Source organism: Ostrea edulis, chromosome 2, assembly GCF_947568905.1.
Source record: "Ostrea edulis chromosome 2, xbOstEdul1.1, whole genome shotgun sequence".
Lineage (NCBI taxonomy): Eukaryota > Metazoa > Mollusca > Bivalvia > Ostreida > Ostreidae > Ostrea > Ostrea edulis.
This window is the reverse complement of record NC_079165.1, coordinates 102,381,281-102,399,342: the sequence shown is the minus strand read 5'-3', so window position 1 is coordinate 102,399,342 and position 18,062 is coordinate 102,381,281. Positions and strand designations below refer to the sequence as shown.

The 18,062-nt window shown below is 35.0% G+C and overlaps 1 protein-coding gene across 2 annotated transcripts; it reads right to left on the bottom strand.

Moving 5' to 3' along the window:
* Positions 1–2,018: 2,018 nt before the first annotated feature.
* Positions 2,019–12,992, bottom strand: LOC130046383 (uncharacterized). Of its 2 annotated transcripts, none has more exons than XM_056155823.1 (4): positions 12,893–12,992; positions 12,022–12,086; positions 11,127–11,261; positions 2,019–2,662 (listed from the first exon to the last, which is right to left on the bottom strand). In XM_056155823.1, the coding sequence occupies exons 1-4, from the start codon at positions 12,913–12,915 to the stop codon at positions 2,217–2,219; spliced, it is 669 nt and encodes a 222-aa protein (XP_056011798.1). In that variant the 5' UTR covers positions 12,916–12,992; the 3' UTR covers positions 2,019–2,216. The 2 variants fall into 2 exon arrangements, with proteins under 2 accessions (XP_056011798.1, XP_048776747.2); XM_048920790.2 differs by lacking the exon at positions 2,019–2,662 and adding an exon at positions 7,060–7,894.
* Between the last annotated feature and the right edge of the window lie 5,070 nt (positions 12,993–18,062).

The window sequence follows — 18,062 nt, the reverse complement described above, 5'->3', positions numbered from 1 at the left end:
CGATAAATTTTGTATTAAGCGTACATCAAAAATATACTAAAGGCTAAAGACTTCCCATATCTATGTTCCAATATTCCATTATCACCTGCATATGGTGTACATGTATATATATATCAACTGATTCGATACGCAAGAGCTTGTTCTGCGTATGATCAGTTTTTAAATCGAGGCAGGCTAATGACAAAAAAGATGATGGCGCAGAGGTTTCAACAGTCTCGTTTAAGGTCAGCATTTTGCAAATTATTTTGTCATTTTACGATTTAGTTTGTCAATACAACCTATCATTGGGTCCACTGCAGTTCGACGTGTTTCATACCGATTGTTAGGCCGTTCTTGGCACACTGATTTTGACTCCTTTTACCTGATTAAGATATCGTGCTTACGGCGTGTGTGATAGGTGATTCGTACTCCTCCTAGACACCTGACCCCACATCTGGTATATACAGGGGTCCGTGTTTACCCAACTCTATATTTTGTATTGCTTATAGGAGTTATGAGATTGATCACTTCGTTTTCTGCACCTTTCACTTGAAGAATTCATAACCTTATGTAAAGGATATAAGCCAAAATATGTCACACAAATTCTGTTTCTCTCACAGAATGGACAGTTTGAGGCTTATATCCTACTTAAAACATTACATCTTTTGTTCTAAGAATGGACTGACTCGGGTAAACCCATTGACTATGATAATTATGAATAAAGTTAGTTTGAATAGTCTGACAATATAACGAGTCTTGCGTAGAATATTGTTTCTTTTGTTCACTTATTGGACAGTGTCAGGTAAGTAGTCTTCTACTGCAGGTTTTATATAAATTCACTTTTTCTATAGTACTGAGCCATATCAACATGTCTTCCTCTGATGGGAAGTGCATTTTCATTGCACAATAAAATTTAAGGTTTTTAGTGAAAGTACTGCAAATATGTGTTATATTCTGGGTATGGAGGGTGAGAAAGTTGTGGAGCCAAATTTTGATCTGAAAAGCATTGTGTTTTCGAACATTTGGATGAAGAAATAATTAACGCCATCCAAAAGAATCCAATACGCCTATCTCGTGAAATGAAATTATTCATGAAAGCGAAAATAATAATTCAGAATTAGGATATGCTAATAAAGAAAACATAAAAAAGCGTTGTGAAGAAGTTTCGGAATGTGCCTCTGAATCCAGCGAAATTCAAATACAGTATGGAAATATGTCTTTCAAATTTAAGCTTTGATGCGATATAGTAATGGTCAACGGAATTTTAAAAAATTGTGAATCTTACGAGTTGAAGCAGAGAATTCTACGAAAGGGAAATATCGTTTTTTAAGTGTTTCAATGATATTTCCGATAGTTGTGTTGAATCGGCGAAAAAATATCAGAAGGGGGTAGTACTGTCCATACATCAGATGGCTGTGGATTTCAAGACCTCATACCATCAGATAAGGTACTGAAGTTTAACAGCGATCAATCTCATAATTCCTATAAAGAATGCAAAATTATACGAAGGGTAAACACGGACCCCTGGACTTACCAAACATGGGATCAGGTGCCCAGGAGAAGTAATACCCTGTCGACCGGTCACATCCGCCGTGAGCCATATATCTGGATTAGGTAAACAGAGTACTCGGTACTCACAATCAATGTGTAAAGAACGGTCTCACAATAGGTATGGCACACGACAGATAAATATTATTTAGCCTAATGACCGTTCGCATTTTGTAAATAAGATCATTACAGCGGCCATAGATTTTGCAAGAGGCTGACCTTAAACGAAAGTGCTTAAGCCCATGTATCACCAACTTGTCAGTAGCCTGCCGAGCTCTGAAAATTAATCATATGCAGAATATGCTTAAGCAAATCGAATCGACTAAGAGACATAAACATCGTATATAGTTGAAAATCCATATGTGGTAAAATTGGATATATACAAAGCAGTGAAACATAACATTTTGTTTCCTGATAAAAAAAATGGGTTGAAACAAAATCTGGTACTCTCCTGAAAACTGACACTGTACTGAAGTAATTTCAGGTACATGTTTGTTTTTTTCGATATTTTATTTCCTTCATTTTTTGTTATTGGTTTTGGAATCCCTAGAGTGCATGCAGGGACTTCATAACATTGACATGATCTACAATATTATCTAAACAAAATAATCGTCATTGACATAGTTCCTATGCATTTTTCGACTAAAATTGTCTTGATTCTTTTAACAATCTCTTACTGATTCATCAGATCACTTTTTCAAATACATTAACTCCAATTCATTTTCTTCTCTGCAGCTCTGATTTTTTTCTCCTGCATTACGTTTCTTTTTTTGTTTCTTCCGCTTTTTACCACTATTATCAGTGGCCATGGGCATCTCATCAGCTTCCGTATAAGCCGTTTCAATCATATATGGTAGAGCATGATCTGACTCTATTTTTCTTTTCCAGTACTTAAACATTAGAAACTTTCGGACAGATATAATGATTATCAACACCAACAACAAGGCAATGATGAGGCTCCCGTTGATCATTATCATCTTTGAAATCACTCCTTTATTGGTTATCGAGCGATCCATACAGGTAACTGAATCAATGGAATGGGTAAATTCGGGTTGAATGAACACAGTCAAGCTTTTTTGTGTGTCAGGTTGAATGAATACAGTCGATCTATTTTGTGTGGCAAATATTGTCGTATCTGAAATGTTAAAACAACACACATAAGTCTTAAAATCTTTTTTCTGTAACGTATCAAAGCAATATCCTTCACATAAAAGAAATGATTACGCAGAAGTAACTCCCTAGATTTGTTGACCTGTACAAAATGTTTCACCATATCTGAAACGTCAAGACTGGCAGACTGTTGGGATTAATATGACTGCTTGAACCTAACTAAACAACTTGGGGCAGCTTATTCATATAAACTGTGCAGCAGAGTATATAAAAGGTTATGGGCACCCAAACGTTTATATAGGTTTTTTTTATTTTACAAAGCGTTCATTTTCCTTCAAGCATGGTGATGGAAAACCTAACTTCACACATGCTCAAGGAATGATCCTGCCTGTGTATGAATGCAAGGTGAAGATAACGAACAGTAATCAATCTCATAACTCCCATAAGCAACACAAAATAGACAGTTGGGTAAACACGGACCCCTGGACACACCAGAGGTAGGATCAGGTGCCTAGGAGGAGTAAGCATCCCCTGTACAAAATGATTCACCATATCTGAAATGTCAACACTGACAGACTGTGGGAATTGTTATGACTGTTTGAACCTAACTAAACAACTAGGGGCAGGTTATTCATATAAACTGTGCAGCAGAGATTTTAATAATGATTTACTCATCTTAAATTTTCAAACTACTCTCCGTCTCTGGAAGGTTTGCAACTTAATACTGATATTTGTCTATTTAGTTTAGTTGAAATTTGCAATAGAGCAGAAATGCAGGAACAAGAAATAAGGCTCGCGGAGCGTGTAACTGGTCAACAGGGAATGGTTACTACTCCTAGACATATGATTCCAACTCTGGTTTGTCCAAGTGTCCATATCTGTACTGTTCAATTTTGTTTTTGTTTTTATGGATCAGTGAGATCGATCATTGTTATCTTCACATTTTCAACAACAACAACAAAAGATGGATACGCAATTAATTTTGCAACACTAAAATAATATGAGTATTTTCATAAACATTAACGTTAACTGAAATGCACATTGTTATGCTAGAAAACGGTAAATCAACTACAAGTATTCGATCTCATAAGTCCAATAAATGATCGATCAGATTCAGGAACAAGGCCAAAACAGATTCCTGGAAACACTAGAGGTGGAATCAAATGCCGCGCAGTAGTAACCATTCTCCGTTAACTGCTCACACTCGCCGTAGCACTCGATAGTGATAAAGTATACGGAGTAATCCGTAGTCGAAATCAGTATGTAAAGGAGAGCCTAACAATTTTATGAAACACGTCACAAATCATTCAACTTACTGACAGGTTGTTATTTTAAATAAAAGTACATGCATTTAATAACGACCATTGGATTCGCAAAGTGTTGACTGTCAACAAATTATCGAAACATCAACTTATTTCTCAGTAGCCAGCCTTCGTATCAAATTCGTATTACGTAGCATATGAATTTGTGTATATGATTAGTTGCTGGTATGTACAGGGGTGTGTTTGCCCTACTCTTAATTTTATATTCTTTATAAGAGTTATGAGATTAATTACTGTTTGTTATCTTCACCTTTTAATAAACACCATCTCCATTGTCAACTTCCCATATTTATGTAGCAATATGCCATTATCACCTGCATATGGTGTTTATATCTCTCAACTGATTCGATACGCAAGCGTTTGTTCTGCATATATCAGTTTTTAAATCGAGGCAAGCTACTTTCAAACAAGTTGATGGTACAGGGGTTTCAACAGTCTCGATTGAAGTCAGCATTTCGCAAATTCTATGGTCGTTATAACGATCTAGTTCATCAACACAACCTATCATTGGGTCAAATAATATCTGACATATTTAATACCGATTGTTAGGCAGTTCTTGACACACTGATTTTGACTACGGATAACTACGTTTACCTGATCAGGATATAGGGCTCACGGCGGTTGTGACCGGTCGACAGGGTATGCTAACTCCTCCTAGCACATGATCCCATCTCTGATGTGTCAAGGGGTCTGTGTACGCCCAACCATCTATTTTGTATTGTTTATAGGAGTTATAATATTGATCACTGTTCGTTATCTTCACCTTTCATCCATGTGATTGATTGATTGAATATTGTTTAACGTCCCTCTCGAGAATATTTCACTCAAATGGGATGCTTCCAAATATTCCACAAATAAGAACAAAGATTCACGGAAACGGGTGTTTAGACTACTCCGCGCCAAAACTATGGAACACCTTACCACTCGGATTAAGTCAAGCCAAATCTTTGGACATTTTTAGGCGACATATACTGACTCATTTTTTATATTGCTTTTAATACCTAGCTAAAAGACAATTCTATTTTATTTACAAACTGTTTTAAAGTGTATTACAATTATATGCATGTACCATCATTTTTATGTAGGACGTTGTTTTTAATTTGAATTGTATGATTTTTATGTAAAGCGCTTTAGAAATTTTTAATTGATTAGGGCGCCGTATAAGTCCTAGTATTGTATTGTATTGTATATGGAGACGTCACCACTTTAGTCCTATGCTCGGTGCGTATGACCTTTGAGAAGGGAGGGATCTCTATCGTGCCATATCTGCTGTGACACAGGACCTCGATTTTTGCGGTCTCATCCGAACGACCGCCCCATTTAGTCGGCTCGTACGACAAGCAAGGGTATACTGAGGATCTATTCTAACCCGAATCCCTACGGGATTATCCATGTGATAATAGAATACTGCTACATCAGTATCGGAAGGTGGAGATGGAAAAACTTATGTCATCCCGTTTATCATAAAGTTGAATTTGTTTGCCATTAATGTACATGTTTAGTGAAATTATCCAAATATAAAACAGATGTGTAATTTTTTTTTATATTTTGATTTCTCACTGGGATATGATTCTAGATATATAGATAAAACGCCGTCTGTGTACATGTATCTAATTTCGAGTTCATTGCTACAGCAGAACTTTTTTTAATTCTCCTGTAAAGGTTTTGAATACATCCTGTTTAATGATTATAAAAATAGGTCAGTCAATAAAAGAGCACAATTTGTGCCCATTGCAATTCTAACAAACTAATAAAAGAACGGCCCTACACGCCAGACAACACTCAACCTAATCACTAAGATTTTATGTGGAAATTATATCATGATAACGACCATAAAATTTGCAAAATGCTGACACGAGACTGTAGAAATCCTTGTAAAATCAACCGATTTGTCAGTAGACTGTCTCGATTTTTAAAAAAAGAAACCAAATGATTATGCGCAGAATCGATTAACACGATCTGTAGGTAATAATAGAATATTGCAACATAAATATGGGAAGATGATGATGAAGTCATTTCGTTTGTCATAAGTTGAATTGCCAGTTTACCGTTAACAATTATGCTGATACTATTTCCAAATATGAAGCAGATTTGGAAGAGTATGTGGTGCCTTTTATTTCGAGTTTATATCGAATCGACATATGTATGAAAATGAGTATTTTTGATTGACAGAATGTCGATAATATATCTAAATGTCGGGTTAAAGGTCACAGCAAGTTTTTTTTTATGTAAGAGCTTTTGAATAAATTCTGCCTAAGAATACTAAATTATATCACCTAATAAAAAGGTAGACTTTGTGCCCATGGGAATTTCAACATTAGTCATCTCTAACAAAAATTGTTATTGAGCACAACGAGATGAAGACCACGACTTCCTTTAGATCGATTCGTACCAGGTTTTTCACAGTTCCTATTTTTAGTTATAATTGCTGATCGAAACGCCATTTTGCACAAAAATAAAAGGCGAAGATAACGAACAGTGATCAATCTCAAAACTCCTATAAGCAATAGAAAATAGATAGTTAGGCCAACACGGACCCCTGGATATAGCAGAGGTGGGATCAGGTGTCTGAGAGGCGAATACAATTTTCTCAATAAAGCAGCCTGTCTGTGTAACTCTGAGGTTTCACCTGATATATTGGTTTCTCTACTTTTCATGTACATGCATTCTCGTCCATTATTTACGTTTATACATTTCAGAAGTAAGATATCAGATTCATTCAGGAGGAGTACTACACCGTCATAATTAAGGACTGAAAATGTAGATAACAGCAATTTTTATATATTTCTTTTACATTCAATTGCCTAGCTGAGAAGCTCAGTAGATTTTCGTGTTTACAGCTGAACTGTAGATCGCGGGTTCGAGTTCAGAAAGAGTTTTAATTTTTTCAGATTACTTTCTACAAAAATTGTATTTTTGTTTACTAATAAAGTAGATTTGAACATTTTCAATTTTCAAAATCTAAGTACATATCTTCCACTTTTCATCCCTAACAAACTTCTCTTGTGTAGTATTCCTCCTAAAGATAACGTTTGTCATAAAGAAGAACAGGATTTGTGTAATGGGATATAATATGTTCATTGCATAAATTCTCAAATGATATTATATCTACAGTATTTTATTTTAAAATGAAATAGATGTACATTACGACAAACCGTGCACAACATCGAGATACGTGTCACTCATGCTAGAATCATGAGGTTTTGACTCATTTACATCATTTAAACATGGTTTGTCACTTTTGTCTATATTCATAGTATCTTGATACTCCTCCAATTGGTCAGATTTATTTGAGCTACCCCCGTCCTGGTCACTATTTGCAGGATCGGACGCATGTATCATAGGCTCTATAACCTCTATATAAGAGTGAGTCGGTCTTCGTGATTCTGGTTCTATATATCCTCCATTATTTCCTGATGAGGTACTATTTTCATTGTCAACTTCGTGATAATGGGAATAGGCTGACTTTCCTTCCTTATCTATTTTAGGTCCGATTTCTTGATACTTGGTACTTCTTGATCGTGTTAACTCCTCCATTATGATATTGTAACGGTTGCCCGACACATCGCCATGATTAACCATAGTGCCATCAAAGTTGATTTCCTGGTATTCGTCCTCTTCGTTTTCGTTCTTTATAAAAATCGATTCAATTTCATTTTTCGGATTGTTTTTATGCGTGTGTATAACGCACAATCTCCTCAATACTGCAAGAAGTATTAGAAGTAGGAGAAATATGATGACCCCTGCCCCTATCAGTACTATATACAGGTTATTAGTCTGTTCCTTTAATACTACATTCGGTGGCTGTGTGAATTCCCTTGTGAATACTGTTGGCAAAACCTTTACAGTTGTAGACACTAAAGTTTCAACCGATTTCGATAATGACGATGACACAGTTGAGGGAATATTAGTTGTTTCTATTTCAGATGTTGTTACTGAAAATATAAGTCTATTTATGAAGCTTTTTGTATCAATTATGAATCAGGTGTATTGAATCATGAATATAAAGTTAAGGATGGATTCTTCTTATATGTATAAAACACGTTGAAACGTGACATTTTTCATGCAAAAGATATAGAATGCATGCATGGTTTAGACACAATAAAAATGAATGTCTAGGTTCTTGCTTTTGTTTCGTGGATAGTTCAAGGTCACAATCTAATGATACCCGATGACCTTTATATTCCATTACAGTGCACTGTTGTATCTACCAAAGGTTAATTTCAAATGTTCCTCATTTCCATCATACACAGCATGTTTAGGAATATTTTTGTCTTTCTACAAAGCAGAACTACTAACCGAATTTCCTCAGTAAATCTTTGAACTTAAATTTGCACATTGACTTTTATCTCTGCAAAACTGATAGAGTTTAGACTTTTCTCATATGATAACATTGATTCAATAATATACATTATGCCTTGGAATTTAGTAGGAGTATCAGATCTAATGAGAAATTGTTCCATGATGAATTGCAACTTCAAAATATTATAAACAAATTTCTATATTCTTCTGCTTTTCCCAATATACATGTATTCCAATAGGAAATGGAACTGAATATCTCTTGTCAAAACGATTTTTTCTACTGGAATCATGTTATATATATATATTTCTTAACTGAAGAAAACGGATCCAAAAACAAAATCCATCTTTTCATGCTTCTGAATTTTGGCAAGAATCTATCTTTTCGTGTTTCTGAATTTTGGGCAAGAATCCATCTTTTCATGTTTCTGAATTTTGGGCAAGAATCCATCTTTTCATGTTTCTGAATTTTGGCAAGAATCCATCTTTTCATGTTTCTGAATTTTAGCAAGAATCCACCTTTTCGTGTTTCTGAATTTTGGCAAGAATCCATCTTTTCGTGTTTCTGAATTTTGGCAAGAATCCATCTTTTCATGTTTCTGAATTGTGGCAAGAATCCATCTTTAGCTATGAATTGTATGTGCAATAGGTAGCAGTAGATCACTTTAAGTGAGTAAGACCTATCACTGCAGTTCTAATCTTATTAGCGTAATTCACCCACACATTGTCGTGAACAGTTTCATACAGATGCTAGTGTTTCTGACAAACACTGTCATGTTACTCAGAGTATGTTTCATATCTAAATTAATGTTAATGGCAAATTTCATGATCGTTACAATTATTTAACCTATTAATAGCTCAAATGCTATATAATGCGTTTCATTCCAACTATTGTGTCGGGTTTTTTTTTTGGTTTTTTTTTTTTTTTTTTTTTTTTTTTTTTTTTTTTTTGCATACTGATTTTAACTGCGGGTGACTCCGTTTACCTGATCAAGATATAGAGCTCACGGGGGATATGACCCGTCAACAGAAGAACGCTTACTCATCCTAGACACCTGATCCCAACTGGTCCGTGTTCACTCTGCTCTAAATTTCGTATTTTATAGAATTAATCAGATTGATCACCGTTCGTTATCGCCACGTTTTCTTTTTGTTGTTGTTTTTTTTTTTATTGTTTTTTTTATTACTTTGTACATTTTATTTAAAAAAAACAAAATGATATTTGCTTACATTTGAGAACCTTTCTGACAACATACGTCTTTCTAAATACAATAATACTCCTCTACCAGAAACAAGACTGAATGATAGTTTTCTGTTGTAAATCAGTAATTGACGTTTACCGGTATTGACATGGTAGATAACTCTAACATTAACATTTTTTATTTTTCTTCAAGATCTTATATACACTGCTAGAAAGATAAGTAATCAAACATTTCTATAGACCTATGTTTTTGTTGCTGTTGTTTTGGTTGACTTTTTCTCTTTTAAAAAAGTAAAAATGTCAAAGGTTTTTTCATATTTGTAAAATATCGGACTGTTTAGTATGTTAAATCAAAGTAGCAAAGCTTTTTCCATTGTAAAATTTTTGCAGCAAACGTTTTTCATTATTTTGAAAACTCAAGAAGTAAATTCCTCAATGCACTAGATTATAGTTTATCATGGTATTTTTGCTAAGGTGTTATTCACCAGCTATTACATGTACATGTAGGATACATAATTACATTTATATAGCTATTACTGTTTAAGTTGAAGTTCAAGTAAAATCGATGTGTGACACAGAAATATGATACATCAAGCCTATATATAGTATTTAGACGCTACACAAACAGAACTTTGAAATTAGAGGTATATTTGGTATAGTATACATCGCCATTATCATTCCCTGGTTGTAGCGCGTGCATGAAGAGGATGACGAGTTGGGCATTGCTTTCACGTTCTATATGTCTATTGTTCAAGTTTGAGTCACAAAGTCAGTTCCAATGTGTGTCTTGTCGTTTTGTAAAGCAAGGTTATAACCTTTCCTATCCACCATCAACCAGTGTTCATCGTTCGCAAACGTTTGAATATTTTCATTTTCTATTTTCAAACATGACATCTTATTGTTGATTTGTGGAATGCTGGACGTCAATATCGCATAAATTTGGTTCCGGGTAGTTTAACGTTCTGGCCGGATCGCTAAATTCCTATGATTTTGGTTTCAAATTATAATTTAGGTTCTGGTCCGCGTTAGTTTGGTTCAGGCAATAACTGTGGGTTTGGATACACACTTATCCTTTAAAATGTTAGAAATATAAATGATTACGAACATCCATCAGTTATGGTTCTGTATCTTACATTGGACGATACAAATATGAAAGAGGCGGATTCTATGTCTAATTCTGTGTTTTCAAAAGTCAAAAATTGTCAGAACAACGGGCTTTATTATTGTTTTCTTACTGAGGTTAGAATCCAAAGGTTCCAATCCAAAGTACAATACATCTAGTTATTCTGCTTTGGTAAACAAGAGGTGGGAAACTTGTTTACACACAAAAAATAGGAGTGTTAAAGTGATGCATTTAAAATAGATCGCAAATTTCAGATTGCTTTTCGAAATACCTCTTCCAAAGACAATGAATATCTCAACATTCAAAATGGAAACACTGAAAAACTGTAGAGAATAAAACAAACAGAAGTACTTTGTGCTGGTTTTAACTACTGTACCTTGAAAAAAATAAAGTGCTTAATTTTTCCCGAAGCAGCTTGTTATAATGTTATTCGAACTAACTAAATAAAAACATTTTACAATTTTGACTAGTCAAGCTTATACATTCTTGAAGATTCGGACTTGATAATCAAAATTGTTGTCTCAAAACATGCACTTTTAATTACCCATTTTTGGACATCCGGAAGTGTAGTGACACTCCTCCTCTAGACAGTCCATGCATTTTTGCCCGCATAAATCCCCATAAAATCCAGGTGAACAGTGGTCAGTGCAGTTAAATCCAAAGGTTCCCGGCTGACAGGCTATTAAATGTAAATATTCATTACAATGTTAGTCAAAAGGGGGTTGTATTTCTATTATAATATTTGTTGAAGTTAGTGCCAGCAGAAAAAACAGTCAAATCCTGTCATCATTTTCTTGTGGCAATATTTGCTGTAGATTAAAGTAAGTATCATTTGTACAATGTAGTTGTTATCATTTCTGTTTTAATTGCTAATGTTATTGCTGTTGTTGTTATTACTGTTGTAATTATTGTTGCTGTTGTTTTTATGGTTGTTATTATTGCTGTTATTAGTGTTGTTTTATTAATGTTGTTCTTCTTGCTATTGTTGCTACTGTTCTTTTCTTGATGTTATTGTTATTGATGTTGTTGTTATTGCTGTTGTTTTATTTATGTTGTTATTATTGTTGTTGATGATGTCGTTATTATTATTGTTTTTGTTATTAATGTTATTATTATTGTTTTTGTTATTGCTGTTCTTTTATGGATGTTGTTATTACTATTATTGTTATTGCTGTTATTGCTTTTCTTCACTGGGATCTCTATAAAATCTAGCAGTTGTGTCTATAACTATATAGTTACACACCTATTGCTGTTATTGTTGTTGTGATTACTATTGTTGCTATTATTGTTGTTATTGTTGTTATTGTTTTTCTTCACTGGGATCTCTATAAAATCTAGCAGTTGTGTCTATAACTATATAGTTACACACCTATTGCTGTTATTGTTGTTGTGATTACTATTGTTGCTATTATTATTGTTATTGTGTGTGTATTACTTACGGTGGCAACTCTTGTTTCGTAGGAAAAAATTTATACAACAGTCGAGTCCTTCAGTATATGTCCTCCTAGACAAGAAAACAAGCATTATCCGTTCAATTATTTGTAATTAGAAACACAATCAGAAGATCATTTGATTGATTGTATCTTGCTTAATGTTTCTCGCTCGAGATTTTTTCACTCATATGGAGATGTATGGAGATATATGGCTTCAAATTTAGGCCTATGCTCGGCACTTACGCCCATTGAGCAGTGAGGGTTCTTTAGCGTGATACATCTACTGTGACACGGGTCATCCGTTTTTAAGGTCATCTCCGAGGACCCGTGACATTCACACCTGATGCCGAGCGTTTGACGATGGAACTGTCACTGTCTGTTTTAACAACTTAGGTTTGTCGCGACCGGAATTCGAATCCTAGCCTTCCGCATGCGGGGCGAACGCTCTAACCTCTCAACCACCGCGTCGATATAGACAATAGTTCATACATTGATAAAAAAAAAATGAGTAAAAGATGAGTTAAAGCTTGTTAGGATACAGATGAAGACTTGCATAATTTTGAAGAAGAAAAAAATTGATTTGACATGTTTGAATTAATGTGTAGGATGTACTCTAATTTGACCTTTGTGAAGAAATCAAGTTTTGAAAATGTCCCGGTTCCGTATATCTCCTGGTCATTTAACTATCGAAATACGAATCAGAGACAGAGCTTTAAATATGTATCCTGTACAATGTATTTACTATCTGAATACTAGATGCTTCTGAATTAAAAACCACACAACTTCCCAACGTTCTAGTTACTTGGTTACCTTTCAGCTACTACAGGTATCTATGCATTAGAAAATCTGTGATATACTATGAATAAGACGGGCTTACCTGTTGCAGGCTTTATCTCCCATTATGACAGCTTATTGAAATATAAAATGTACAGTTTTGACTGTTTACCATACTAACAAGGAAGGAGTTTGACCCAGTGGAAATGAGATGTATGGTGATCCTTCAGGGAAATATTTTCATTGAAGTGTAGCATATCAGGATATATAGATTGATTGTAGATACATGTACGTAGTAATACAGACAGACAGATAGATAGGTACATAGATAGATAGATAGATAGATAGATAGATAGATAGATAGATAGATAGATAGATAGATAGATAGATGGATGGATGGATGGATGGATCGATCGATAAAGCATTACAATAATCAACACAAATATATTGACATTTTTGGGATGATCTGGCTCTTCCTCAAGACAAATGACCATGACAATACGACAAATATTAATAATCTACATTAACAAGAATGTTGCAATAATGTACATGTACTGCATTGAGAAAAATGGTTTTGTTGTAAGCGTGTCTACAGACGATGGTGTAGAGAGTCTGTACCGCCATCCGGTCGGGATAGAAATATTTTTATTTTTTTTATAAATTATAGAAATTAGACAAAGTCAGAGAGAAACTTCAAAAACAACGTGATTTTGAAATAAAATGGTGTGAAGATAATGATTTGCAGTGATTAATTAAAACAATTATTTGGTAATTCGTACCATTGTGGATATGGTAAACACAGCCGACAACGTAAAATAATATGATTACTGCAAGAACATGATTAAAATACAAAATCAACACGACCAATTTATAAACAAATGACTCTCGCTCTATAATCACCAATCCAAAAGGTGAGTAGGATAGAAGTCTAAGGAAAAAATGCTCAAGCTAATACATTTTTCTTTTTTTCCAACCGGTCACAGTAGCTCAGTGGTAGAACGTTCAACCGGTCACAGTAGCTCAGTGGTAGAACGTTCGCTTCATGACCGGAAGGTCTTGCGTTCGAGCCCCGTTCGGCATTTAAAAGTGATCCCGCGTCGCGGCAGACGTTGGCACGTTAAAAAAAAACCTCACTGCTACGGTTATGAGCGCTAGACATAGGTCTAAATTTGTTTTACCTACAGATGGTGACGTCTCAATATGAGTGAAATATTCTCGATGGGACGTAAAGTAATCTATCAATCAATTAATCTTTTTATCAAAGTTGAACAAATTAAAGCCGCAAACCTGAAATTCTGATATCATAGAGAGCTATGTGAATCCGTACTTATATATATTTAATGTTTTATCATGTTTTAGATATCTATAGATGAGGATGATGTACATGTACTAGTTTTCAAGGTAAATACTTCCACTTTATCACCCTTAAAACGAATTGAAACCTCAATCTTGAGACTGGAATATAAAAGAGAGAGAGAGAGAGAGAGAGAGAGAGAGAGAGAGAGAGAGAGAGAGCTAGCTAGCTATATAAATCCATATTTGTAATGATTTCTAATAATGTTTCATCATAATTTGAAAGTTTTGAAGGTAAAACAATAGTCGCGATTTTCGGGATACTCATTATGGCCAAAATAAAAAAAAAACCATCAAGGTCAGAGCCTTCAAACGAGGGAAACGATTGATTAACTGAATATTGTCCCTCTTGAGAATATTTCACTCATATGGAGACGTCACCATTGCCGATGAAGGACTGCAATATTTAGGTTTATGCTCATCTAGTGAGTATTGGCGATAAGGCTGTGGAAACCGATTAAACTAAGGATTTATCCTAGATTCATGCGCGTGAAATCATTCAAATTCTGTATGCTTCCCAGGAAGCTGAGAAAGTTCTAGATTGATATAAGGTCTGCCGGGGTAATAATGTATTGTAAAGCGCTTTGATCAGCATACGCTTGAAAAAGCGCTATAAAAACAATCATTATTGTTATTATTCTTATTATCATTATTCATTCCACCTCGACGGAATGATTTCAAACGATACATCCAGGATTTTTCTGTTCTCTTCCTGTTTGCATCGGTCCATGTTGGGTTATGATCAATAACAAACACTTGCATGTCTTGCCAAACGCAACCTTCTTTGTTGATGTGTTATCCTACGAGTTCGGTCACGCGTTTGGTTTTGATGATTCATCGGTGCTTGTTGGTTCTATGTCTAATATTTGTAGTACATCCATTGTTTACAATTGATGAGGTATATGCAATCGTTGTTTTTACAGGAGAGTTAACCCAATATTTTATAAGTTTTGCCTGTAGTGAAGCTTTGGAACGTTTCTGAATTATGGCTAAATTTGCAACGCAAACAGCGCTTGTCAGCAAAATAAAAAGCCTCCATTGGGTAGAGGATTGTCCAATCTGGTTCTTACCAAAAACTCCTTGATATCCCTAGGGCGTCAACAGGACACCATTAGTGGCTCACTAATTTTTTTCCCAATTTAAGATTATCCAAGAGTTTATGAGTTATCTTTAGGATTTTGTTTAGGTCCTAAAAGGTAGGGTGGTAAGTGGTGACCAGAGGTACTATCCAGTCTTTGGTTTTCTCCATACACTACAAAAGTGAAGACCAGTCCATTGTTTAAATTTCAATAATGGCATTTGTAGCAAATAGCGGCTTGTAATCTTCTTTGTATAAATGAGATTGTAATTGTTGACTTTGTTGTTCAAACAATTTTTCACTGGGACATTTGTCTGGCACGAATTGCTAGGCATTTCGATACACCCTTGAAAATCTGATGTGGATAGTAGCTGTATATGTATATAAATGATCACTTTATTAAAAGATTACACTGAACACATAAGCATAATTGCCCTAAGTGAAGAGAAAATTAATATAAAGCACAGAAAAGGGCTACTGACTTTATATCACAACTTTTAAAATCGATGCACGTTTTGTAAATTATGTTGATTATTTCCAAAACAAACGAGCCTGGGTGTTCGGGTAGCGTAGTGGTTAAAGCACTCTCTTCTCATCGTTGCATCCCGAGTTTGATCCCCAAGATCAGCACTGGTTAAATGTGAGTGGGTATTGTGGTCGCACATTCGCCACTTTTTTTTTCTACCTGTGCGTTTTGTCTTGGGTATGAGAGGGGTTCACAACTGAAGAAAAATAGATCTTAACCTATAGTCCTGGGCACTGAGGCCATGCCGACCATAATGAGACATCTAATTATTGTATAAACACTCCATGACAACTGAACACCTTTATTATCAGACACTTTCATTCCCTCATTTTCCAGCTTTGAAGTTTGAATAAACAATGTAATTCAAATACTCGACTTTTTTGGAGTGTATCAAAATGCCTTCAATTTCTTGTAATTGAAAGAAAAGTCAACTAAAATACACCAAATTACCTTTTAAAATGTATTCAAATACAGCTAATTACAATTACACTTTTCAATTACCTCATCACTGATGTGATGTTATATCAACGCTAGTTGAAATCTTAAAAACTCTATGAATCAATTTTGAATTAAGCATACATCCGTGTGACAGGGGATGCTTACTCCTCCTAGGCACTTGATCCCACATCTGGTATATCTAGGGGTTTGTGTTTACCCAACTCTGTACTTTGGATTGTTTATAGGAATTATGAAATTGATCACTTCGTTTCCTTCACCTTTCACATGAAGAATTCATAAACGTATACATTACTATAAATTGATTCCTGGTTTAGCAGAAAGAATTTAGATGATATACATGATTTCCTAGTTCACCTTATAACCTTTATATCTTCAAACCCTTAGACATCAAAAGGATTTTGGAATAAACATTCCCCACAATTGAGAACATATGATTCCAGAGGTCCGTATGTACCTTGTTTCTGAGTTTGTATTCTATACGAGAAAGGAAAGTTAACAAAAAGTGATCAATCTTACAAATTCTATTAACAATGCAAAATTGATAGTAAGGCAAACACACACCCCTGGAAACACCAGAGACGGTATGAGTTGCCTAGCAGGAGTAAGCATCCCCTATTGACCGGTCACATTGGCCTTAAACCTATTACCTTCATCAGTAAAACTCAGTAATCCGTAGTCAAAATCAGTATGTAGACAACGGTGTAACAATCTAAAAGACGCTTAATGAATTATGAGATGGAACATTGTTCAGTATCTCCACCTTTATAATGTGAAACTTATACGGTACCAATTTTGATGCACCAGATGCGCATTTCGACAAATAATGTATCTTCAGTGATGCTCAACCGAAATGTTTGAAATCCGAAATAATAATGAAGTTTTAGAGTTATTATAGCCAAAAACAGCGTGCCAAAAAATAGGCTGATTTATACCATAGCAAACAAACTGCGTGGTGAAGTTCTCGTAGCAGTTCATATTTGAATATCTCCATATTTAATACATCTATTTAAATACAATGTATCACCTTGTAATACACTTGCAGGTATATAATATAGGTACTACAAAGCTAATTATCTTACCTTTCAGGATTCGCAGTACTTAGTGTAAATAATTTGAATGTTGACAAATGATTATCTATGAGAGAATTCAAAATGTGATAGGTGTCTTTCGCTATTAAAGATATGTACATATCCAAACTTTAATACAGAGAAATACTTTTCCCCGGATTAAATGCATATGCTCTTACTTGTTATAATATCTAAATATCTTACTGTTTGGAGATGTCCTTCGAAATTAAAGTGAAAACGTACCGATAAAATACAGTGATCAGTGAAAATGGGAAGATAACGAACAGCGATCAATCTCATATACCGATTGTTAAGCCGTTCTTGGCACACTGATTTTGACTGCGGATAACTCCGTTTACCTGATCAGGATATGGGGCTCACGGCGGGTGTGACCGGTCAACAGGGGATGCTTACTCCTCCTCGGCACCTGATCCCACCTCTGGTGTGTCCAGGGGTCCGTGTTTGCCCAACTATCTATTTTGTATTGCTTGTAGGAGTTATGAGATTGATCACTGTTCGTTATCTTCACCTTGCATAAAGAATGCAAAATTATGGGAAGGGTAAACACGGACCCTTGGACTTACCAAACATGGGATCAGGTGCCCAGGAGAAGTAATACCCTGTCGACCGGTCACATCCGCCGTGAGCCATACATATGGATTAGGTAAACAGAGTACTTGGTACTCACAATCAATGTGTAAAGAACGGTCTCACAACAGGCAGCGGTCATAGACTTTGCAAAAGGCTTACTTTAAACGAAAGTGCTTAAGCCCATGTATCACCATCTTGA

Coding starts and splice junctions, on each gene's coding strand:
- LOC130046383 (XM_048920790.2), bottom strand. CDS start 12,915: ATGGGAGATAAAGCCTGCAACAG. Junction 11,262..12,021: donor ACGAAACAAGAGTTGCCACC/GTAAGTAATACA, acceptor TACATTTAATAG/CCTGTCAGCCGGGAACCTTT. Junction 7,895..11,126: donor TTCCGGATGTCCAAAAATGG/GTAATTAAAAGT, acceptor TTATATTTTCAG/TAACAACATCTGAAATAGAA.